Source organism: Mytilus galloprovincialis, chromosome 8, assembly GCF_965363235.1.
Source record: "Mytilus galloprovincialis chromosome 8, xbMytGall1.hap1.1, whole genome shotgun sequence".
Lineage (NCBI taxonomy): Eukaryota > Metazoa > Mollusca > Bivalvia > Mytilida > Mytilidae > Mytilus > Mytilus galloprovincialis.
Genome location: NC_134845.1, coordinates 79,800,146 through 79,827,219, shown reverse-complemented (window position 1 = coordinate 79,827,219; position 27,074 = coordinate 79,800,146). Strand labels below are relative to the sequence as shown.

The 27,074-nt window shown below is 31.8% G+C and overlaps 1 protein-coding gene across 1 annotated transcript in view; it reads left to right on the top strand.

Moving 5' to 3' along the window:
- Positions 1-27,074, top strand: part of LOC143042643 (proton-coupled zinc antiporter SLC30A9, mitochondrial-like) — a 41,330-nt gene that overhangs the window by 3,737 nt on the left and 10,519 nt on the right. Inside the window, exons 2-16 of the mRNA XM_076215052.1 lie at positions 1,467-1,567; positions 2,624-2,884; positions 4,170-4,260; positions 4,986-5,078; positions 5,885-5,970; positions 7,732-7,805; positions 9,018-9,097; positions 10,649-10,751; positions 14,273-14,328; positions 15,553-15,688; positions 18,432-18,471; positions 19,386-19,457; positions 20,563-20,773; positions 23,156-23,218; positions 24,127-24,253. Of these exons, the coding sequence (XP_076071167.1) occupies positions 1,474-1,567; positions 2,624-2,884; positions 4,170-4,260; positions 4,986-5,078; positions 5,885-5,970; positions 7,732-7,805; positions 9,018-9,097; positions 10,649-10,751; positions 14,273-14,328; positions 15,553-15,688; positions 18,432-18,471; positions 19,386-19,457; positions 20,563-20,773; positions 23,156-23,218; positions 24,127-24,253 (1,587 nt within the window). The 5' untranslated portion in view covers positions 1,467-1,473. The remainder of the gene's footprint in view (positions 1-1,466; positions 1,568-2,623; positions 2,885-4,169; positions 4,261-4,985; positions 5,079-5,884; positions 5,971-7,731; positions 7,806-9,017; positions 9,098-10,648; positions 10,752-14,272; positions 14,329-15,552; positions 15,689-18,431; positions 18,472-19,385; positions 19,458-20,562; positions 20,774-23,155; positions 23,219-24,126; positions 24,254-27,074) is intronic.

Below are 27,074 nucleotides of genomic sequence, written 5' to 3'. Positions count from 1 at the left end.
AAAAAACGACACAAACTTAACTATTTTGATTCTGATGTTTTTGAATTTAAGATAGTATTATTTACTTCGAATTCATTATCAATAAATGAAAATAACTGTTTTCGTCATGAAAAATATTGCAAAGCTGCACAACCATTACAACACGCCGTAGTAATGACTTTTGTGTATGGATTTCAACAACAGACCCGATTCGGCTACCCTACGCGCCATAGATTTTGTTAAATTTTTCTCATTAATCACGGGTTCATACGTTTTCTCATTTCTTTAAGTTTCATTAAAATAACATTTGGATGTCATAAATGTGCAATTAAATATTTGCCGCTGGACATTAAGCAGCTACCAATACTCATAATTAGCTATTGCAGGTCGTTTTGTTCCAAATTGCGTTATTGGTAAAATGTTGTTCAGCATGTTACAGTTTAAGCAACGAATAGTAAGATAGACCCCAATTCCTTGCAATTTTTTTTCTCTACGTTGAGCAGATTCCGCTGGGCCGTGCAGTTTTGGCAGTTATTCAGTGCCAGACTAAAAAACTCCACAATTCTTCTTCCATCTTTTCATGTTATACTGTAAGTACTCTCTTCTGTGTCTATCACAATTTCTTCAATTTCGTCATGCAAAATTTTATTTGATTTATTTTTGTACATCTCAAGTATTTCCTTTAATCTCACTGCTTTTCCGTGGATTTCTCCGTCTTTTAGAAACGGTATGGCCACTTTTTTAGCAGGTGGTTTTTTGAAATTCGCAAAACCAAAATTAATGACGTCAGTGAATATTCCGCGAAATATGACTTCTTTTAAAGAGAAGTCGCGAAATGTTAACGTTGTTATTAGAAACATCGCGAAATTACAGCGTTCTGGTTACCAACCTCGCGAAAACAACACGAACAGGTTTGAAAACGTTATTATCTGCCCCTGCTACTGTATCGTATTCCCTTAAAGTGTTAACCAATTTGACGCTAATGGTTGCCGTAGATAAAAACTGATTATCGTTTGATACCTGACAGTAAACATGGTAAAGGGCATTCCTACCCTAAGCTTTACTGAATTAAAAACAATTTATTCATATAATGATTCATTCCCAACATATACATGTAATTTCTATTGACATGATTGAAAAAGTGACTGAATTACGGAAACATATCTGATGTTGGTCCTTATTATAGTTTTTACATGTATGCCTCATTTATGGGCATTCTGTTTTCTGGGCCGTGTGTTTGTACGTTTGGTCTGGTTGTTGTTTCTTTTGACACAGTCTCCCTTTCCATTTTCAATTTCATTATTTTTATTTAGAATTCATTATGTTTATAATTTTACATTTGTATGCAATATTTATACATGTTCTACAATGTACATGTACAATTATGATGTTCATGATGTAGGACCATGTACATGATGTACATTTATTCAGAAAATTTAGCATGTTTAATAGCAATGATTTAACATGTTTAATATTTTTATTGCTAGAATTGGTATGATGTTGAAGAATACAGCTGTCATTGTTCAAACAGTTTTTAGACAATCTGGAACCAGACCAATACACATTGCTGCACCAGTTATATGTAAAGGTATCAGTATTTATCGTCCTTCCCTACGCCTATATCACCCTGCTCTGTCACTCATTAATTCTCGTATCAAGACTTCAAAACGAGACTAGGCATTATCAGCGACGTCACAATGTGAGAGAAGTTATCAGCGACGTCACAATGTGAGAGGAGAAGTTATCAGCGACGTCACAATGCGAGAGGAAGCGTTATCAAGCTTGCTTTCCTCTGTCTTAGGGAGAGGAAAAAAGACCATTAATAGAACGATAAACAGATAATCAGGTTTTTTACATATATAGATATCGTAAAATATCAGCCGCTCGACACAATGTTAAACTTTTTAGCTCGATCGGTACGCTCACTCGCCAAAAAGGTTCACATTGTGGCTCGCGGCTGATATTTTACGATATCAATGTGTAGAAAACCCGATAATCTATACATATATATCTTAGAAGAATATTGGGGTGCTGGAATATAAAGAATAGAGAATAATTGTACCAAAAAATGGCCTATAAGTGTTGAAAAACAAACAAATTGAACTGGACAATACTGGAAGGAAAATTCAAATAGCTAGAATCATGAGAATTGGAAAGTCTGTAATCAAATGGCAAAATCAAAAGCGAAAAACACATTGAGCGATTGAAAACAACTGTCACTTTCTGAATTGGAACAGGCATATACTTAATGTTGTTTGCATTATGTCCTATGGCAAATATTTCTTTCATGTTCAGCACTAAGGAATGAACTGTAAAAATGGATTAATCGAAGTTCGCTTCATGTCCAGTAAAAAATATTTTATGCATATTCAGCATGTTCAGGATGGCACAGAGTACTGTACATTAGGATACTATAATCAATATACCAGTAACTTTTATGAATTTAACTTCCGCAAAAATAAGAGGTTTTGAAGGGAGCACTCAATTTTCAAAACATATTTCTACATGTTCTACTATCATGTCTATGTACAAAGAACTGCATTGCCCCTAATTTGTTTTATTTCATGTATAAAACTCTTGAATGATTCAGCAAAACTAAATCCATCTATTATTTCCTTGAATATTTATATGTTTTTTGTTGTAGAATGCCTGAGGAATTCTATAAGCTTTTATGGAAAATGGAGCCAGCCAAAGTACCTAAAATTCTTAGGTATTATAAGATATTATAGTTCTAGTCAGGTACCACCAGATGAAAATATAGAAAAACAAAGTTCAGTGTCAGGAGGCATACCAGAAAAAGGTTTAGGTGGCATACCGGAACAAACAGCCACTCCTAGTCTTCCTACTTCTAGTCCAAATGATGCAGAAGATCCTAAATTGCAGAAAGAACAGAAAATAGTGAAAAGTATGTGACATAAATAGATACAATAGATATAAGTGTAAACAAGGATGTAATTGCTTACTGATGTGTAAAAAGTTGACAAGAAAAAAATGGACTTGAAGTTTATTTAAATATTTTTTGGAAAGGAAACATTATCATAAGAAAAATTTGAATATATATATGTCCCTTAGAATCGCTTACAACGTGAAATTATTTCAACTTTTAGTAGCATGTTAGCTTTTCTGGACAATTGAAACCAGAAATGTTATTTAAAAAACTTGTGGAAATTTACTGTTTATGGACTCTTACATGTCATGCATGTATAATTAAGAATTAAATCAAAATGAAATAACTTTCTTGGATTTTTTTTTATAGCATAAAATTGAGAATGGAAATGGGCAATGTGTCAAAGAGACAACAACCGGACCATAGAAAAAACAACAGTAGAAGGTCACCAACAGGTCTTCAATTTAGCGAGAAATTCCCGCACCTGGAGGCGTCCCTCAGCTGGCCCCTAAACAAATATATACTAGTTTAGTGATAATGAATGCCATACTAATTTCCAAAATGTACACAAGAAAATAAAATTAAAATAATGCAAGACTAACAAAGGCCAGAGGCTCCTGACTTGGGACAGGCGCAAAAATGCCGTGGGGTTAAACATGTTTATGAGATCTCAACCCTCCCCTATACCTCTAGCCAATGTAGAAAAGTAAACGCATAATAATACACATATTTAAAATTCAGTTCAAGAGAGTCTGATGTCAGAAGATGTGACCAAAGAAAATAAACAAAATGACAATATTACATAAATAACAACAGACTACTAACAGTTAACTGACATGCCAGCTCCAGACTTCAATTAAACTGATTGAAAGATTATGATTTCATCATATGAATATCAGGCACAATCCTTCCTGTTAGGGGATTAGTATCATACCATCATAACATATATGAGAAGAACATAACCCGTGTCATGCCAATAACTGGTTTTTGAATAAATGTGTTTAGTTCTGATGCAAAGACCCTATAAGTGAATCAATATTAACGCCAAAATATGTAATCTTTAATAACCTTACAACAGTATTGTAACTATATCCCTTCTTAATAAGTATATTTAAAGGTTTTGTTATGTATAATCTGACATGATAATGTAACAAAACCAAATTTTATACACTGTATATTTAATTGGAGATTATATAATTTTTTTGTTTTTTTGGAAAGAGTAATTGTGTATCTGTCCACTGTACATCATAACATGACAATAATAAATAACACAAGCTATATTTTTCAATTCACTTTATTATAGTTAGGATGAAGAAACCAATTGACCATAAGTATGTAGAGAATATCTACATAGAACCTGGTCGGGCCATGGTGGAATATCTCATAGTTTTAAGGTTGGTTTTAGTTCAGGAAAAAGTAAAATTACAATAATAATGAACTCCCAGGAAAATTCAAACAGAAAGTCCCTAATTAAAGGAAAAAATGAAAATCTCAAACACATCAAATGAATGGATAACAACTGTCATCATGGTCATATTCTTTTAAAAATGTCAAAAATACAGCAGTCAACATTGTGTTATAATCTTAATCACTAAAAAAAACACACAAATATGTTAGAAAGAAGCACAATACGTCACATAGACCAAGCATATTAGAAAAAAATGAAAGACAAGAATAGAAAAAAATAATCATAGTACAATAACACAATGACCGGATGTACAGAGCAACGTCATATATGTAACAAAGAAACATAGAAAAGCATATAGCAAAAATGAAAGACCAGCAACAAACAAGATTTAAAATAGTACAATAGTAGGATTTCTAGTTATCCTGTCCACAATCAAACAAAAGAGGGACAAAAGATACCAGAGGGACAGTCAAACTCATAGATCGAAAATAAACTGACAATGCCATGGCTAAAATAAAAAAACAGATAAACAGACAAACAAAATTACACAAGACAAAACATAGAAAACTAAAGACTAGTGATAAACAGATTATCAATGGTCATCGCAGCTCCATTGCTTTTCTCACTTCTGTCATAGCTGTTCAAGCAAGAAAATCAATCTCTTTGAGATGATCAACGATAATCTATAAATTTAGATTTTTTATAATTTAGAGAGCTGAACGAGATACCAAAGTACACAAGACGTAGTCCATATGGTAGTGGTAAAAGTTTGACAGTTTATAAAAGGAAAGACATTGAAGAACTGTAAGTTTCAAATTCCTTAACAGTTAGATCTAAGAATGTTCGCATGTCATGTTTTGGAATTTTGGTCAGATTTCAAAGAATCCTCTGGTTTTATGCATTTGAATGCCTGAAAAAATGCTGCTGCTAACATCAATTTTTCTTTTGATAAATCTTTTAAATGAAGAATTTTAAGTGATCTGTAAAAGTGTTATAAACTCTTGGTTATTTATTGATAGTTTATGAGATCTTTTAAAAATGCTTAAACTTGTCAATGATAAAGCTATGAAAAATCAAGAGAGAAGATTTTCCCTACAAAAGTTTATTGACTAATATCTCAAAAACAAGCACCCGGACATATGTTTTTTTTTTTGGCTCTTTCAGGTTCTTTATGAGACCCCTATCAATAATTTTCAAGTGTTATGAAAAGCTTGTTATTTTGAAACAGAGTGGCAAACTTCCTTAAAGATGTGGTATGAGTGCCAATGAGACAACTCTCTATTCAAGTCACAATATATTAAAATGTGTGGATATTCTATTTCATTGTTTTTCAAATGCAAAAGTATGCATATAAGTTTAAAGAAAGTTTGTTATTCTTTGGACATTTAAATTTGTTTTTCACATGTTCCCCAAAAAATCTATTTTCAGCTTTGGGTTGGTTGTTATCTGTTTGACTTATTACCTGTTTTCAATCTCAATTTTATTCAAAATAGCTTTCACAAGCTGAGATTTATATTGATTCCACAGTTCTAATGTTCATTGACCCTCTAGTCTTGTTGTATTGTGATAGTTTATGCCAAAATTAAAAACATATGCTTTCTTCTTATCAGTGCAATAAAGAAATATGGAAGTCTGGAGAAATTGCAAGAGGAGAAATTATTAAGGATGAGACAGCTTCAAATGAGATACCGAAAATGTAAGTTCATATCAGCTGTTTATATAACGTTGAATAACTTATCTTATTTTAAGATCTGTAAAGCTGCAGAAATGACGATATTCATTTGTTTATAGGTTTTTAACATACATGATGAATACTTTAGTTGTTATTACTTTGTAATTGATCTATAATGTGATATGTTATAGTAAATTTACCTTTTATCATGTTTATTACTTGTGTAAGTCTATTCACAACTTTTTCGATGTTAAATTTTAAGTAGTTTTGGCCATCAAGAAAAAAAATCAAAGTCTCAGTGCCTTTTTAGCTCACCTTTCCCAAAAGGAAATGTGAGCTTTTGCCATCACTTGGCGTCCGTCGTCGTCCGTCCGTCGTCGTCGTCGTCGTCATCGTCGTAAACTATTTCAAAGATCTTCTCCTCTGAAACTACTGAACCAATTACAACCAAACTTTAGCTGAATGATCCTTAGGGTATCTAGAATAAAGATTGTGTTTTATTTTCCATTTTGTGAAAAAAACATGGCCGCCATGGCTAAAAATAGAACATGGGGGTAAAATGCAGTTTTTTGCTTATATCTCAAAAACGAAAGCATTTAAGCAAATCTGACATGGGGTAAAAATGTTCATTAGGTCAAGATCTATCAGCCCTGAAATTTTCAGATGAATCAAACAACCCATTGTTGGGTTGCTGCCACTTAATTGGTAATTTTAAGGAAATTTTGCAGTTTTTGGTCATTATCTTGAATATTATTATAGATAAAGATAAACTGTAAACAGCAAAAATGATCAGCAAAGTAAGATCTACATTAAGTTAATATGACCAAAATTTTCAATTGACCCCTTAAGGTGTTATTGTTCTTTAATGACAATTTTTCACAATTTGTTCATCATACATGTATTTGCTAACTTTAAAAAATCTTCTCCTCTAAAACTACTCAACCAAATTCAACCAAACTTCAACTGAATGATCAGTAGGGTGTATAAAAAAAAGTTTGTGTTTTATTTTCTATTTCGTCAAAAACATGGCCGTCATGGCTAAAAATAGAACACAGGGTAAAATGCAGTTTTTGGCTTATATCTCAAAAACTCCAGCATTTAGAGCAAATAAGGCAAGAAGTTAAAGTATTTATTAGGTCAAGGTCTACCTGTCCTGAAATTTTCAGCCGAATTGGGTTACTGGTTTTTCAGGTATAATGCCCCTGAATTGATGATTTTAAAGAAATTTTGCAGTTTTTGGTTATTATCTTGAATATTATTATAGATACAAATAAACTGTTATAGCAAAAATGTTAAGCAAAGTAAGATCTACAAATAAGTCAATTTGACCAAAATTGTCAATTGACCCCTTAAGGAGTTATTGCCCTTTAAAGACTTTTTTCACAATTTGTTCATCATGTTTACTTACTTTAAAAAATCTTCTCCTTTGAAACTGCTGTATCAATTTCAGCCAAACTTAGGCTAAATGAGTTTCAGAGTATCTAGTATAAATTTTATATTTTATTTCCTTGTATGTCAAGAACCATAGCTCCCATGGCTAAAATAGAACATAGGAGAAAATGATTTTTTTTTTTTGCTTTTGAAGAAAATAGGACGATTCAAAAAACATTTAAATAAATTGATGAGAGATTTAACCAAAAAATTTAAGGTGAGCGATTCAGGCTCTTGAGAGCCTCTTGTTTAATTTCTTTTTTGTTTTCTCACAGGGAATATTTTATTGTGAATGTAACTTAATTGATTAACTTACAATAGCCTGATAACGTTTAATAATTGTTCCATTTTTAGTTCCCTTTTCTGAAGCTTACTACAAAGATTATATAGACAGACATTACTTCTACTATGATAAAAAACCAGAGCAGGTATGTAGTGTCTCATAGTCTGTTATAGCTGACTATGCAGTATGGGCTTTGCTCATTGTTGAAGGCCATAGGGGGACTTATAGTTGTTAATTTGGTCTCTTGTTGATAGTTGTCTCATTGGCAATCATACTACATCTTCTTTTTATGCCCCACCTACGTTAGTAGAGGGGCATTATGTTTTCTGGTCTGTACCTCCATTCGTTCGATCGTCCCGCTTCAGGTTAAAGTTCAGGTCAAGGTAGTTTTTGATGAAGTTGAAGTCCAATCAACTTGAAACTTAGTACACATGTTCCTTATGATATGTTCTTTCTAGTTTTAATGTCAAATTAAAGTTTTAACCCCAATTTCAGGGTCCACTGAACATAGAAAATTATAGTGCCAGTGGGGCATTCGTGTACTGCGGACACATTCTTGTTTATATATGATCTGATATTGCTATGTGTTTCTTTATTCTACATTAGCTAGAGGTATACATAGTATTGGGGAGGGTTGAGATCTCACGAAACATGTTTAACCCTGCTGCATTTTGCCTCTGGCCTTTGTAAGTCTTGTATGTTTTTTAATGTTAGTTCATTAGTATGTTTTGGAGTTTAGTGTGGCGTCCATTTTTCACTAAACTAGTACACAATTTTATTTAGGGGCCAGCTGGGGGCCAACTCTGAGTGTGGAATTTTCTTGCTGCGTTGAAGACCCATAGGTGGCCTTTAGCTGCTCTTTGGTTGGGTGGTTGTCTCTTTGAAATATTCCCCATTTCCATTCTCAATTTTATGATATACAATAAAACCAGTATACACCAATCCTTTTTAAGATTTTACTAAAATTTACCAAGTCATGTCCCTTTATAAATGGTAAAAAAATCAGAATTTTTCATTTCCATTATGTCCATTCTCTACCTTTAGTTTGTTTCTAACAACCAATGTTATAAAACTTATTCACAATGCTTATTACCATAAAACACAGATCAAGTTGTAAAATGGGTGGAGTCACTTTTATTGTTGTAAGTAATGTCCCTTTATAACGGCACATTTTATTGAATATGGGGTTCAACCTATAATTTACTTATCATTTCCAACTATCACAATAATTGAGATGCAACAACAGCCCTTGTAATTGTAAGATTCAAAAGATCAATTTAATTCACCAATATGGGATTTGATATTTCTTTAACTTTTTCAAACCATAAAATGATTATAGCTTGCTTTATTTTCCCAGCCAGCAGAAGATCAAAAGGAAGCAAACTATAAGTGGACGTGGACAGGCACTGGTCAAGTTGTTGTTTCCTCTATATGTGTGTAAGTTTAATCACCTTATTGATCCGCAATTACTGGACATCACAAAGGTTGTTGTATGATGTTAAAAATTCAAGTGTTGTAGATTATGAGGTCAAGTGTCGTAGATTTTTAGATAGCAATAAGGTCTATATGAACAGTATAACATGTGTTAACTGAAATTTTGTTTATTTTGAAATAATTTAATTTTTGATGTAACACTTCGTCTAATTGGCTGACTTTGTTCATGTTGTTTCTTTAACAGCCCAAAGACATAATTTAGTCATTTGACCGTGATGCCATCAACTTTTTTTTAGGGGTTAATCCGGTTTAAAATGGTATTTAGAATTAACTTATAAGAAATAACTGTAATATTTTTTCTGTCTATTTGCAGGTTATTCAGTGTGCACGACATTTTTTATGCCCCACCTACGATAGTAGAGGGGCATTATGTTTTCTGGTCTGTACGTCCGTTCGTCCGTCTGTCCGTTCGTCCGTTCGTTCGTCCGTCTGTCCCGCTTCAGGTTAAAGTTTTTGGTCAAGGTAGTTTTTGATGAAGTTGAAGTCCAATCAACTTGAAACTTAGTATACATGTGCCCTATGATATGATCTTTCTAATTTAAATGCCAAATTATAGTTTTGACCCCAATTTTACGGTTCACTGAACATAGAAAATGATAGTGCAAATTTCAGGTTAAAGTTTTTGGTCAAGGTAGTTTTTGATGAAGTAGAAGTCCGATCAACTTGAAACTTTGTATACATGTTCCCTTTGATAACATCATTCTAATTTTAATGCCAAATTAGAGAATTTATTCCAATTTCACGGTCCACTAAACATAGAAAATGATAGTGCGAGTGGGGCATCCGTGTACTGTGGACACATTCTTGTTATGTTATTACTTCAAAGACAGAAAAAATATTACAGTTATTTCTTTATTAAGTCTCTCCTTGGAGAAGCTGATTAAAATTCATATCATGTTTCCGTGCTTTGCTTATAAGGATCTCCTTTCTGTTTTATGACCTTTGATAACCATATACAATATTTGAATTATTTGTTCCTGACTTAAGACAGGAACATATATATACAATGTGGTGGTGTTAAACACTTAACGCTACCTTAACCTGTAACAATGGTGTACTATAAGTTCAACATAAGAGAAAAATTGTAACCTAATGCAAGAAGCATAAAAAACAAGGAACATAAAGACAAAAGATATTAACTGTGTTAACTACTGATTTATGACGTAATATGCATTAATCGCTATTTTACGAATTTTTCCTTTGATCTTGCTGACTGATAATTTCCTTTCTCAGCTGAGTCGAGTGATAGGAAAGTTATTGCTAGAAACTAATTATATAAGGAAACCGATCAAGGAAATTAACAACGTCTTCGTAGGTAAAATATAGATAAACAGATCATCATTGGTCATCTCAACTTGATTGCTTTTCTCACTTATGCCATACAGGCTCAAATGAGAAAATCAATCATATTTAGATGATCAACAATAATCTATAAATATAGAAAAAAATTGAATATCATATCCATTTTGTATGAATGATAGTTTTTTATTTCAGAAATTTTTTCAATGTGATAATTAAAGGCTTTGCCTGGGCATTCACAGGGTCATACAGTATGTTTTCTGAAATGATTCATTCAGCTGCCGACACTCTTAATCAGGTTAGTGTGAATTTTAATGGGAGTTTCTTTTGCACAGAGAATCTTGTTCAAGAGAGTATGTGTTGTAAAAAGAAAGGAAAAGAGATATCAATGCATAGAAAAAATGCAGACAAAACAATGGCTAAAAGAAAAATTTCATAAAAGAGGGTCTGGATGGGGGGGGGGTCTGTTATTCTGTAAACGTTTAATTTTCACCCCTTTTTTCTCTAATCTTTAAAAAATTAACCCCTTTTTTCTCTAATCTTTAAAAAATTAACCCCTTTTTTCTCTAATCTTTAAAAAATTAACCCCTTTTTTCTCTAATCTTCAAAAAATTAACCCCTTTTTAGCTCACCTGGCCCAAAGGGCCAAGTGAGCTTTTCTCATCACTTGGCGTCCTTCGTCCGTCGTCGTCCGTCGTCGTTGTCGTCCGTCGTCGTTAACTTTTACAAAAATCTTCTCCTCTGAAACTACTGGGCCAAATCAAACCAAACTTGGCCACAATCATCATTGGGGTATCTAGTTTAAAAAATGTGTGGCGTGACCCGGTCAACCAACCAAGATGGCCGCCACGGCTAAAAATAGAACATAGGGGTAAAATGCAGTTTTTGGCTTATAACTTATAAATTTTCAGATGAATCGGTCAATCGGTTGTTGGGTTGCTGCCCCTGAATTGGTAATTTTGAGGAAATTTTGCTGTTTTTGGTTATTATCTTGAATATTATTATAGATAGAGATAAACTGTAAACAGCAATAATGTTCAGCAAAGTAAGATCTACAAATAAGTCAACATGACCAAAATGGTCAGTTGACCCGTTTAGGAGTTATTGCCCTTTATAGTCAATTTTTAACCATTTTTCGTTAATTAAAGTAATCTTTTACAAAAATCTTTTCCTCTGAAACTACTGGGCCAAATTAATCCAAACTTGGCCACAATCATCTTTGGGGTATCTAGTTTAAAAAATGTGTGGCGTGACCTGGTCAACCAACCAAGATGGCCGCCACGGCTAAAAATAGAACAAAGGGGTTAAATGCAGTTTTTGGCTTATAACTCAAAAACCAAAGCATTTTGAGGAAATCTGACATGATAAAAATGTTTATCAGGTCAAGATCTATCTGCCCTGAAATTTTCAGATGAATCAGTCAATCTGTTGTTGGGTTGCTGCCCCTGAATTGGTAATTTTGAGGAAATTTTGCTGTTTTTGGTTATTATCTTGAATATTATTATAGATAGAGATAAACTGTAAACAGCAATAATGTTCAGCAAAGTAAGATCTACAAATAAGTCAACATGACCCGTTTAGGAGTTATTGCCCTTTATAGTCAATTTTAACCATTTTTCATAAATTAAATTAATCTTTTACAAAAATCTTCTCCTCTGAAACTACTGGGCCAAATTAATCCAAACTTGGCCACAATCATCTTTGGGGTATCTAGTTTAAAAAATGTGTGGCGTGACCTGGTCAACCAACCAAGATGGCCGCCACCGCTAAAAATAGAACATAGGGGTAAAATTCAGTTTTTGGCTTATAACTCAAAAACCAAAGCATTTAGAGCAAATCTGACATGGGGTAAAATTGTTTATCATGTCAAGATCTATCTGCCCTGAAATTTTCAGATGAATCGAACAACCCGTTGTTGGGTTGCTGCCCCTGAATTGGTAATTTTAAGGAAATTTTGCTGTGTTTGGTTATTATCTTGAATATTATTATAGATAGAGATTAACTGTAAACAGCAATAATGTTCAGCAAAGTAAGATCTACAAATAAGTCAACATGACCGAAATGGTCAGTTGACCCCTTTAGGAGTTATTGCCCTTTATAGTCAATGTTTAAATATTTTTCGTAAATCTTAGTAATCTTTTACAAAAATCTTCTCCTCTGAATCTAAAGGTCCAAATTAAACCAAACTTGGCCACAATCATCATTGGGGTATCTGTTTAAAAAATATGTGGCGTGACCCGGCCAACCAACCAAGATGGCCGCCACGGCTAAAACTAGAACATAGTGGTAAATTTCAGTTTTTGGCTTATAACTCAAAAACCAAAGCATTTAAAGTAAATCTGACATGAAGTAAAATTGTTATCAGGTTAAGATCTATCTGCCCTGACATTTTCAGATGAATCAGACAACCTGTTGTTGGGTTGCTGCCCCTGAATTGGTAATTTTAAGGAAATTTTGCTGTTTTTGGTTATTATCTTGAATATTATTATAGATAGAGATAAACTGTAAAAAGCAATAAATGTCGGCAAAGTAAGATCTACAAATAAGTCAACATGACCAAAATGGTCAGTTGACCCCTTTAGGAGTTATTGCCCTTTATAGTCAATTTTTAACCATTTTTCGTAAATCTTAGTTATCTTTTACAAAAATCTCCTCTGAAACTAGTACTGGGCCAAGTTCATTATGGATAGAGATAATTGTAAGCAGCAAGAATGTTCAGTAAAGTAAGATGTACAAACACATCACCATCACCAAAACACAATTTTGTCATGAATCCATCTGTGTCCTAAAGTTTAATATTCACATAGACCAAGGTGAGCGACACAGGCTCTTTAGAGCCTCTAGTTTCTCTAATCTTCCTTTTTTTTGCCTGTTATTCTCTAATCTTCATTTTTTAAGGGCATTATTCTTTAATCATTTAACCCCATCCAAACCCTCATATAACAACAGTCTACAAATGAGCTGCATCGGATAGAAGTCAAACTTATACAAATGAATATCAATACATCTGTTAACTTCCTTTGGGTTGAAAAAAATCTCTATACAAAGTATGTAAGTGTTTGAATATAAATATGAATAGAGAACCCACAAAAACAAGAGACCAAAATTCATCTTTTATATCGTATTTGAATGTTACCAATCTGACAGTTAAAGTTGTATACATGTACATGTACAGTATGTGCACTTGCAGAAGGTCAATTTTTATCTGAAGCAACTCAAATTACTACACAAAAAACTAAAAATTTGGGACTCTTGACTGGTAGGCAGTTCCTGCTTCACTATTGGTTCCCAATGTGTAAAGAAAAAAATGAGATACTTATTTATATCATTACTTCCTGTAAGATACAATATGTAATCACTTGGTACAGAATCATTTTTTGTATATATATATCATATGTTCTCTCTATACACTGGTAGAATTTGAATATAATGGGTTTTTTTATTTTTGTAAATGTTTGTTTTCTTTTCTGACAGTCTGCTAGAAATTGTGTTCTTTATGTGTGACATCATCAATTTATTTTAATAATGTCATAGAAGCATATCAAAACAAAGCATGCAAATTTGAGGTCAGAATTGACTTTTAATCACTTGCCAATCATTTTATTGGCTACAAATCCATGTTAACATTCTACCTCAACCACTTGACCACATGCATGATACAACGTGGGCACGCAAGTGAAATAAGAAAAGGGCAAAACCTTTGTGTTAACAATTGAAAGTATAACATTTTAATAACAAGTGTAAATATAAGTGTAAGTAATCTTTATATTTTCATGATACCTTTAAGCTTGTGATTGAATGTTTAATGTTTTCACACAGATAATTCTTGGTATAGGACTGTACCAGTCATTTAAAAAGCCAGATTCTGATCATCCGTAAGTTTTTAAATTACCAATTAAGTTCTAGGGGTTCATTTTCTCTTCATGAAATGGGAATGTATGATTTTTTGCTCATTGTAAAGGGCCAGTCAAACTTAGTCAAACTTTCATGGAATTTTAGGAAACTTTAACAGCTCAGCTTTTAATTATCAAAAAATCAGATCTCCAGTGCAAATTTTATTTTTTTATTTTAATGATACTTGGAATTTGTTTTTGCAGTTAACATTGCACACTTAGTGATTGCACAATCCTGTACTAATCACTGGGTTCTGTGGAATCCATTACAATATTATATTTTCCTAATTAGATATCTCATGCATTCAACTTGAAAGAATTAATGTAACCAATAATTTTAATTTGAAAAAACTATCTTCAAGATATTTGATATTGATTTCCATCAAAATATTTTAAATTCCATCACTTATATGTACTTTTTTTTAAATGCAAAAAAAAATACTCACTGTCAGTCAGGGGTACTACTTGTACAAGTTAATTTTATTTACTTGAAGAAGTAAAAAAAAATATACACATATAAGTAAATAAATAATGTTTGAATAATCTCCCCTTAATTTTCTCAAAAATTTACTTGTACATGTATAAGTAAATTTTTCTTACAATCCCACAAAAGTCCTCAAGTTTTGAGATGTAAATTCATGCCTTTAATGATTTTTCCCAGGTTTGCTCAATTTTTTTTATTAGAGTTTAATGTTTTATCTCATTAATTCAACAAAGAAACTGATTGCGCAAAGATCTTAAGTATTTGCACAAGGCCTTCAAAAATTGCTCCTTGGGGGCTTGTAAATGAGCAGTGTTCTGAAGATAACAGACAAATGAGATTTTCATTGTCCATGAAATTACACTTAAATGATAAGTATAGACACCTGTAAAGGGCAGATAAATTTAAAGTTCTATTAGAGCAAAGAAATCATAAGAAATCAATAAAAGAAGATAGGATGACTTTTTTACTTCTACAAGTAAAAATATCTGAATGTCTAAGGGACATAACTCAGGCAATATTTTTTTTACCTATACAAGTAAATAAAATTCACTTGTATAAGTATCCTCAAATTTACTTATATAAGTAAATTAATATTACTTCTTCAAGTAATTAAAAATAACTTGTACAAGTAGTACTCCTGACTGACTGTATTTTATTGCTTTATTTCAAAAGATATGGTCATTAAATAAAAATGCATGAGTTTTTAACACATTCTTTTGTAGATATGGGTATTCTAACCTCCGACATGTGTCCTCTCTGATCAGTGGAGTAGGAATTTTCTGTATAGGTACTGGATTTTCTGTTTATCATGGTATCCAAGGACTTCTCCACCCACAAGAAATGGGATTAAATATATGGGTTAGTATATATATAAATATATAAGAATGACATGATTTTTAACTCACCTGGCCCACAGGGCCAAGTGAGCTTTTCTCATCACTTAGCGTCTGTTGTCCTTCGTTGTCGACGTCGTCCGTCGTTAGCTTTTACAAAAATCTTCTCCTCTGAAACTACTGGGCCAAATTAATCCAAACTTGACCACAATCATCATTGGGGTATCTAGTTTATAAAATGTGTCAGGTGACCCAGCCAACCAACCAAGAGGGCCGCCATGGCTAAAAGTAGAACATAGGGGTAAAATGCAGTTTTTGGCTTATAACTCAAAAACCAAAGAATTTAGAGAAAATCTGACATGGGTAAAATTGTTTATCAGGTCAAAATCTATCTGCCCTGAATTTTTCAGATGAATCGGACAACCCGTTGTTTGGTTGCTGTCCCTAAATTGGTAATTTTAAGGAAATTTTACTGTTTTTGGTTGTTATCTTGAATATTATTATAGATAGAGATAAACTGTAAACAGCAATAATGTGCAGCAAAGTAAGATTTACAAATAAGTCAACAGGACCGAAATGGTCAGTTGACCCCTTTAGGAGTTATTGCCCTTTATAGTCCATTTTTAACCATTTTACGTAAATCTTAGTAATCTTTTACAAAAATCTTCTCCTCTGAAACTACTGGGCTTAATTAATCCACACTTGGCCACAATTATCTTTGGGGTATCTAGTTTTAAAAATGTGTCCGGTGACCCCACCATCCAACCAAGATGGCCGCTACGGCTAAAAATAGAACATAGGGGTAAAATGCAGTTTTTGCCTTATAACTCAAAAACCAAAGTATTTAGAGCAATCCTGACATGAGGTAAAATTTCTTATCAGGTCAGACCTATCTTCCCTGCAATTTTCAGATGAATTGGACAACCCGTTGTGGGGTTGCTGCCCCTAAATTAGTAATTTTAAGGAAATTTTGATGTTTTTGGTTATTATCTTGAATATTATTGTAGATAGAGATAAACTGTAAACAGCAATAATGTTCAGCAAAGTAAGATTTACAAATAAGTCTGCATGACCGAAATGGTCAATTGACCCCCTAAGGAGTTGTTGTCCTTTATAGTCAATTTTTAACAATTTTCATAAAACTTGTAAATTTTTACCAACATTTTCCACTGAAACTACTGGGCCAAGTTCATTATGAATAGAGATAATTGTAAATTGCAAGAATGTTCAGTAAAGTAAGATGTAAAAACACATCACCATCACCAAAACACAATTTTGTCAGGAATCCATCTGCTTCCTTTCTTAAATATTCATATATACTTAGGTGAGCGACACAGGCTCTTTAGGGCCTCTAGTTTGTGAAATCTGTTGAAAAGATGTTTCCCCCAACATCAATGAACATTGCATTGATTGGATAAAATAAGGCTAGACCCCATTGTTGTTGGTGTCTTTTTCAGAAGGTAAAATGCATTATGAAAACGTCTGAACTAATAAATACTGTTCCTCTAATTTTTACCAGACCAGTTGATTATTATTATTAAATAAATGAGTGATTTATTTGTTCTCAGTTATTCATTGGTACAAAAATTCAACTATTATTTTTAACTTTCCTCTGAATTTCCTATGGTGAGCATGCCTAATGTAGTCTTAAAGAAAGAACACATGAACTGTGTACACATGAGGTAGATAGAAATTGACCTTATGCAAGTGTACGTGAATATGTACATGTATCTGAATCTGATTGATTTTTGGAAATTTCATATAAAAAATACAATGAAATAAAAGATGAAGTTTGGTCCGTTATGTAGCATTTAATTAACAAATCAACTTGCAAACAGTCCCAGACTGAAATAGGTTAACAGAAACAGATGTATTAATGTTGATTTGTATAAGGTCGATTTCAATCCAACGCAGCTCACATCTTTTTTTCAAATCATTCTAAAAAAAGTATCAAGATTGTCTACAGATCATTAGAGAAACATATTTCAACAAATAATCTCCTGCAATACAAGATTTGTCAACTTGCAACAGTCGAATTTGAAATATTCAAAAGGTGAGGCGAAATTTGACTGTCTCAAATTGATATAAAAAAGAAGATTTGGTATGATTGCCAATGAGACAACTCTCCACAAGAGACCAAATGACACAGAAAAATGATAAATATAGTATCACAATTAATGAAGTTGTAGAATCTATATATATATACTACAGATTTATAGGTGGATTTTGTAATTTCTACCTGCCTACTATGTTAAAATTGAGAATGGAAATGGGGAATGTGTCAAAGAGACAACAACCCGACCATAGAAAAAACAACAGCAGAAGGTCACTAACAGGTCTTCAATGTAGCGCGACATTCCCGCACCTGGAGGCGTCCTTCACCTGGCTATACTACTCCTGCTTTCTCCAAGTATGCTTGATACTGTAAACCAACTTTATTTCGCGTCTAGTCCACTTCACGGTGATTTAATTTCGATTTTTCATATCTACTGGATAATGAAGGATACAACTTTTAAGTTTTTTGCAACAGTTATATTTGCTCACTTTTTAATCTGCAAAATTCTTGAAAAATTTGTTGGTTTTCAGTAATGTGATGCACCACCAGGTTGTACTTCCACAAGTTACTATTTTTAAAATGATAAGCTTAAAATTAGGGAACAGAAATTAGACATGAAATACAGCCTCCATCTTTTGTCACTTAAATGATCCCCCCTCAGAAAGTATCAATCAATAAATGAAATATTTAACCATTTATATATTATTTTTAGGCGCTTGGTACTCTAGTTGGTAGTTTGGTATCAGAAGGAGGTAGGTTAAAATTGAGAATGGAAATGTGGAGTATGTCAAAGAGACTAAAACCCAACCAAAATGCAGACAACAGCCAAGGCCACCTACAGGTCTTAAACGCAGCGAGAAAATCCCGCAGATTAATGGCTATATTGTGGATTCAGATATTTTCCTGTTTACTAATTTTTATGGATTTTGAAACATTCTATTGGGGATACTATATTTCCTAGTTTTGCCAATTCATCATAGAAACCTAAAGAAAAATGTGTACTTTGTTAAACATTTAAATTTGTGATTTAAATATAAACAAAAAATTAACAAAAATTGAAACCCCTATGAATAGTACTGAATCCTCATTACTGCATGACAGCTGCCAACTAGGGGTTACTACTGTAATTGTTAGTCAGTCAATATTGAGGTTGTGAGTTGGAACCTAGCTCGTGCTGGTGCACTCAAATCTAATCTTAATTGAGTAGGATTGTCAGTTTTCCTATCGAAGGACTGTGAGTTTCTCCGGACACTCTGGCTTAATCCTCTACCAATAAAAACTGGCCACCACGAAATAGCCAAAAAGCAGTGTTTAAAAGTGGTGTTAAAACACAAAAAAAATCGAAATTCAAATCAGCTGCCAACTTTTCACAATTCTGTTATGAATAACATGAGTTTAACTTCTTGTCCCAATTGAACTATCATGATAATGAAAAAACCATTAGATAAAGAAAAAAGATGAAGATCTGAACAAAAAAATTGTAGGTTTTTAATATCTGATGGTAAAGATTATGTATTAATATTAATTATTATAAGAATTGGTTTTTCATGTTATCACCTTTTTGTCTCCTGATTAAAAACCACATTGAAAACAATAGAAAACATTCTTCATACTATCACAATGCTTATCTGATTATTTGATAATGAGTTTTATAATTTATTTTTAGCTACACTATATTTAGCTGCTTCTCAAACAAGGAAAAGTGCACAAAAACAAGGAATTCAGTTTTGGAAATATGGTAATTACTATATACATAGCATTGAAGACATTTCTCCTGAGTTTATTGACTGAAAATGTAAATAGTTCACTCACAATGATATATATTATATTTAAGTTTATATCCATACATTAGATTTGAAAAAAAAGGGACAAAAATTTGTGATGTATATGACGCAATATAAAATAGGACACACAAGTAACTGGTGAAAAATAATGTTTATCCAATTATTGAACAAATGCATGTATATATATATCATAAACTTAGTCTTCTGTGCACGATTTTATCATTTTTTACGCAAATATATCGTATAATCGTCATTTTTTATGCCCCATTTATGGGCATTATGTTTGTGGTCTATGCGTCCGTTTGTCCGTCCTCCTGTCCTTCCATCCGTTCATCCGTCACAAAGTTTTTGATGAAGTTGAAGTCCAAGCAACTTGAAACTTAGTGAACATGTTCCCTATGATATGATCTCTCTATCCCATTTTCACGGTCCACTGAACTTAGAAAATGATAGTGCGGATGGGGCATCTTTGTACTTGGGACACATTCTTGTTTTTCTCTCTGTCTGTTGTGATTTAACAAATATGGTAGCTCATTAAATGCTGTGTTTTGACTCTGAAGTTTACCAATTGTCACCTTATAGTAAACAATCAACAAAAAAGCATGGATATTGAGCTCGTGTAAACATGTACAATCAGATAATAGTTTATTTCAGTTAAAGACCCATGGGTATTGCGATCTACAGATTTTTACAAGAAGGTTCACGTTAAGGTCACTTTGCATACGGAAAATATGTCGGTGAATTGCTTCCTGGAAGCAAGCAATTGAAAAAAAGTAAACTTCTTCTAAATGTGGACAAATTAATGAATTTTCTTCAGAAAAAAGTATATGTACATAAGTTTAATAATGGAAACTATCCATTTTGTTATAAAAAACATATGCATCATTTTTTTTAATTTGAGGTTTCATATGACTTTAAGAAAAGGACACAAATGTGAAAGAAATGGGACAAAGAGAAAAAGACACAAATTTAAGAAAAGTTAATAGATTTTAGGCTTACATGTACAAAAAAATGTATTATATTAAAATATTGCATAAACTTTTTTGTTATGAATTTCAGTTTGGCGTGGATATGATCCTAATACAACAGTAGTGTTATTAGAAGACTTAGCGGCAGTCTCAGGGGTCGTCATAGCATCAGGTTGTATTGGTTTAACATGGTATACTGGTAACCCACTGTATGATTCTGTAGGGTCAATAGTAATAGGAGGGTTACTGGCAGCAGTAGCAGGTGTAATTATTAAAACTAACTCAGCAGCATTATTAATAAGGTGAGAACTAATGGAAAATAAAATTGTAGATGTTATTTTTTTTCTTATTCAATGTTATTACTGTAAATTCAGAAATTATTGCGTGCATTTACTATGCCATTTTGTCATTTCAAACTTAAATGTGATTTTAAATTATTTAGAAAAATCCTTTTTAATTCATATGAATTTTTTTTTAATGTGAGTTTATATTATTGTGACCATGACCATTTTTCGCAATACTAGTATTAAAAACATCACATTAATTTCTAAATTTACAGTAAGTGAAAAAAAAATTGTTAAACAGATAAATGATATGACAATCCTAAAAAAATTTACAAGAATATTCATTTGAGTCTATGAAACACATTTATCATTTTACAGCAATAGAAAACTTTTTAAGTTTGATATTTTAGCATTAAGACTTCAAAATATTTTGTAATAGTTTGATATAGATATTGCTGTACTAGTTTTATCAAATAATAATTAAAATTGACAACAACACTTCAAAAGATCTGCAATTTTATTATCTATGTCTACATGTTTCGCCTGCAAGGCAGGCTTCATCAGGACAATTTTTATACAGAAATTGAGCCCCTGAAGTACTCAAAGTGGTGCATTGAATTTGACGTCGTCATGGTGAGAGAAACAATGAAAAGTGAAAGTAGCAATACAGAGTTATAAATAGATAAGATAAATATAGAAAATTAAAGTTTGTATACAATGTAACTTGAGTTCGTTTTACTATTATATGATACATGAAATTGTTCTAAAGGCTTGGCATCTAATAGGACGAACTTCCCATGGTTCCTACCACTTCGCAAGGCTTTTCTTTTAACCTGGCCATAGTTGGAGGTTACTACTTCCCGGCGCGTCGGCAACAATAGGAAGATTATGATCGCCGCTGTGGATAATAAAATTGTCAAAAACTGTTCCTTTGTTAATTATTTGGTGACTATATAATTTTTTTAATTTTTGGATCGTCTGCAGTAGTTGGTCTGTATAATGGCATAGTTGTGAATTCCTAGTTCATTTAAGATCGGCGCCCGTGGTACGTTTCTTCTGCAATCATTTATATCTGCTATCATTTATAGAAGATGTATAGGTGGTATCGGACATCTTGGTCATCTTGATTCAGTTGTTATTTCGTTGTAAGTATGGAATATTCCTTGGTCCATGTATATGCTGGTGGCCTGTAGATCGGCGCTGTTAGCTTGGCGGTTCCTTTCGGATGCAGGGGTTCAAGATTAAATAATAAATTAAATTCCGCGAGGTGAACCAACGCCTGTGAAATCGTTTTGGTAGAGTCCCTGAAGTGGATACCTTGGTATGCCGGGTTGTCAAATCATGCAAATGAATGCAATCCTTAAATAATAATTAAAATTGACAACAACACTTCAAAAGATCTGCAATTTTATTATCTATGTCTACATGTTTCGCCTGCAAGGCAGGCTTCATCAGGACAATTTTTATACAGAAATTGAGCCCCTGAAGTACTCAAAGTGGTGCATTGAATTTGACGTCGTCATGGTGAGAGAAACAATGAAAAGTGAAAGTAGCAATACAGAGTTATAAATAGATAAGATAAATATAGAAAATTAAAGTTTGTATACAATGTAACTTGAGTTCGTTTTACTATTATATGATACATGAAATTGTTCTAAAGGCTTGGCATCTAATAGGACGAACTTCCCATGGTTCCTACCACTTCGCAAGGCTTCTCTTCCAACCTGGCCATAGTTGGAGGTTACTACTTCCCGGCGCGTCGGCAACAATAGGAAGATTATGATCGCCGCTGTGGATAAAAAATTGTCAAAAACTGTTCCTTTGTTAATTATTTGGTGACTATATAATTTTTTTAATTTTTGGATCGTCTGCAGTAGTTGGTCTGTATAATGGCATAGTTGTGAATTCCTAGTTCATTTAAGATCGGCGCCCGTGGTACGTTTCTTCTGCAATCATTTATATCTGCTATCATTTATAGAAGATGTATAGGTGGTATCGGACATCTTGGTCATCTTGATTCAGTTGTTATTTCGTTGTAAGTATGGAATATTCCTTGGTCCATGTATATGCTGGTGGCCTGTAGATCGGCGCTGTTAGCATGGCGGTTCCTTTCGGATGCAGGGGTTCACGATTAAATAATAAATTAAATTCCGCGAGGTGAACCAACGCCTGTGAAATCGTTTTGGTAGAGTCCCTGAAGTGGATACCTTGGTATGCCGGGTTGTCAAATCATGCAAATGAATGCAATCCTTAAATAATAATTAAAATTGACAACAACACTTTTAGTTTTATCAAAATGTCTGCCTAGAAGGTAATCAAATTAATAAACTCTTGCAGAACTGTACTTTGAACAGAAGTTTAATTATTCAAATTTTGATACAGCACACATTTTTTTTTTAGATCTATACCATTAGAAAAGAAAGATGAGATTAGTAAAGATCTTGAACAGGACAGAATGATAAGGTAGACATTAGGAAGATATTTTTATATGTTTTTTGGTCTGTTAGTCCTTAAGGTCTTCCATCTGTATAGCTTTAGGTAAAAATTTTGGTTAAGGTTGTTTTTGATGAAGTTTGAAAAGAATATAAAAATTTCAAAAAACTTGAACCAATCACTCTTGGAAAAATTTCATTGGATACATATATAGCTGTTTGACAAACACTACTTTTGATCATTGAGAAGCTTAATATTTCCATCAACATTGCAACGTAATTAAAACGTTTAGCTGATTTTACAGAGTGATCTCCCTGTAGTGTTGGGTACCACCTTAAGGTACTTCGCTTGTCATGTTTTGGAATTTTTGTCAGATTTTCATAATCCGCTGGTTTTTTCAATGCCTCAAAATTTTTTGCCCATTGACCCCCATTTTTCTTTTTATAAATATTTTACATGTATAATAATAAGCCATTTGTAAAAGTCTTAAAAAAGTATTTATTTTTTAATAGTTTTTGAGAACTTTCACTTATCAATGATAAAGCTATGAAAAATCAAGAGAGAACATTTTCCCACCAAAATTTCAATGGCTAACATCTTGAAAACAAGCACATTGACCTCTATTTTTTTTTGCTCTTTTGCTTCCTTTATCCCCTATCAATATATACTAGGTTTATGGAAAGCTATTTATTTTGAAACTGAGTAGCGAACTTCTTTAACTTAATTTCCTGACTGTCACAAGCAGAAAAAATAACGTGAATAATAAAAAATCATTGCGAATGTGTAAAATTTGGATCTTTTCTTATTAAACTACATCAAGTAAATTAGAAAATCACCAAATTAAAAAGTCACAAAGCAGAATAGAAAGGGTAAAATAAAATTTAAGTAAATCAAAAGAAAAGACATTTTAAATTTAACATGAAGTTTTGTTATTTTAGATCTTTACATGATGTGAAAGCCACAGAGATGGGTGGTCAGTGGAAGTTCAAGGCTGAAGTCGATTTTGATGGCAGAGAAATAGCCAGGGCATACCTCTATAAATTAGATATGGAGCAGTTGTTAAAAGTAAGAATAATGTGAAATCAGCTTTTGGAAACAGTTGTTATCTATTCGTTTGATGTGTACAGTACTTGCAACCTTAGGCGTTACTATTTCAGCGATCAGTCAGCGGTCATCGATCAGTCACCGATCAGTCAAGTTCGCGTCAAACTCACGTCAGCAATCCGTCAGACTTATAGTAAAAGTAATTGACTGATCGGACTGATCGGACGGATAGTACCGATCGACCTTGATGACGGATTGAACTTTAATACGTCACATGATAAACTAATACAAATTACGGAATCTTAGTTTCGTTTAATCTAATTAAAATGGCGACTCTTGAAAATCGAACTTTCAATGATACATTTTGTTTATTAATTATTTAGCAAACTTTTATTAATTGAAATGAAAAGAAATGTACAGATAACACCTAAATTAAAATATCATCATTAAAGAATGGTCTTTTTCGTTTTATTTAGGTTATATATTTTCAAAACCGGCGAGTTCTAAAACGGTGTCTACATCGCGATTTTTATTGCATTATTTTCCAAACATTCTCGAGGAAAAACAAAATGAAAGAATCAGTTATTGATAAATGTAGTTTATTTTCTTTCAATATTTTAAATTTTTGTATCCTTATCATCATAAAATTCTTAAAAAAACTTATCATAATCACGGACTTTCTATATTCTCGTCACAATCGACGCATTTAAAATAACAAATTACAAAAATAACTGCTGTATTTTTTAACAAGAAATAGAAATAATTTTAATCAATGCATATTTTTCTGATAGTATTTTTTTAATAAAAAAGATAACTACTCCTAAATAAAATAATATCATCTTTAATAAAAAGAAGAATAATTTTGGTTATTTTAAACAATGGGAATAAAATTTGAGTATGATTTCTCTGACATTCCTTTAATTTTATGAACAAAAAAACTATTTTAAACTATAAAAAGTACAAAATCCAATGGCGGTCAACAATTTCAGTAAAATGAAGAAATATTTGCATTTTAGGTAACGCATACAAAAATTTAATATCTTTTTCCTTAAAGTAAGCATGAAGAACAGCCAATCCTGATGTACAAAAAGTACTGAAATTATATGACGGTTAATAATTTGTATCAAAATAAATCAATAACTGCATTCTTATTCCACAAAAAATAAAAGTTTAAGTATTTTAATTCTCATTATACCTCAATTCTAATTAGAAGACTTGTCTCAAGATGGTAAAAATAACTTATTTCAAATAAAATAGTATCATTTATGATAAAGAGAAGAATAATTTTGATTATTTTAAACAATAAGAACAAAATTTTAGTATGATTTTTCTGATATTATTTTAATTTTATGAAAAAAAAACTATTCTCAAATATAAAAAGTATAAAAATCCAATGGCGGTCAATAATTTTCAGTAAAATGAAACAATATTTGCATTTTAGGAAACGCATACAAAAATTTTATATCTTTTTCTTAAATTAAAAGTAAGCATATTTTATAAAGAACAGCAAATCCTGATGTACAAAAAGTACTGAAATCATATGACAGTTAATAATTTGTATCAAAATAAATCAATAACTACATTCTTATTTCACAAAAATAAAAATTTAAGTATTTTAATTCTCACTATATCTGAATTCTGATTAGAAGACTTGTCTCAAGATGGTAAAAATAACTGATTTCAAATAAATTAGTATCATTTTTGATAAAAAGAAGAATAATTTTGATTATTTTAAACAATGCGAACAAAATTTTAGTATGATTTTTCTGATATTATTTTAATTTTATGAAAAAAAACTATTCTCAACTATAAAAAGTATAAAAATTCAATGGCGGTCAATAATTTTCAGTAAAATGAAACAATATTTGCATTTTAGGAAACGCGTACAAAAATTTTATATCTTTTTCCTAAAAGTAAGCATATTTTATGAAGAACAGCCAATCCTGATGTACAAAAAGTACTGAAATCATATGACGGTTAATAATTTGTATCAAAATAAATCAATAACTACATTCTTATTCCACAAAAATAAAAGTTTAAGTATTTTAATTCTCATTATATCTGAATTCTGATTAGAAGACTTGTCTCAAGATGGTAAAAATAACTGATTTCAAATAAAATAGTATCATTTTTAATAAAAAGAAGAATAATTTTGATTATTTTAAACAATGCGAACAAAATTTTAGTATGATTTCTCTGACATACCTTTAATTTTATGAACAAAAAAACTATTTTAAACTATAATAAGTACAAAATCCAATGGCGGCCAATAATTTTCAGTAAAATGAAGAAATATTTGCATTTAAGGTAACACGTACAAAAATTTAATATCTTTTTCCTTAAAGTAAGCATGTTTTATGAAGAACAGCCAATTCTGATGTACAAAAAGTACTGAAATCATATGACGGTTAATAATTTGTATCAAAATAAATCAATAACTGCATTCTTATTCCACAAAAATAAAAGTTTTTAGTATTTTAATTCTCATTATATCTCATTCTAATTAGAAGACTTGTCTCAAGATGGTAAAAATAACTGATTTCAAATAAAATTGTATCTTTTTTGATAAAAAGAAGAATAATTTTGATTATTTTAAACAATGCAAACAAAATTTTAGTATGATTTGTCTGATATAATTTTAATTTTATGAAAAAAAACTATTCTCAACTATAAAAAGTACAAAAATCCAATGGCGGTCAATAATTTTCAGTAAAATGAAGAAATATTTGCATTTTAGGTAATGCATACAAAAATTTAATACATTTTTTCCATAAAGTAAGCATGTTTTATGAAGAACAGCCGATCCTGATGTACAAAAAGTACTGAAATTATATGACGGTTA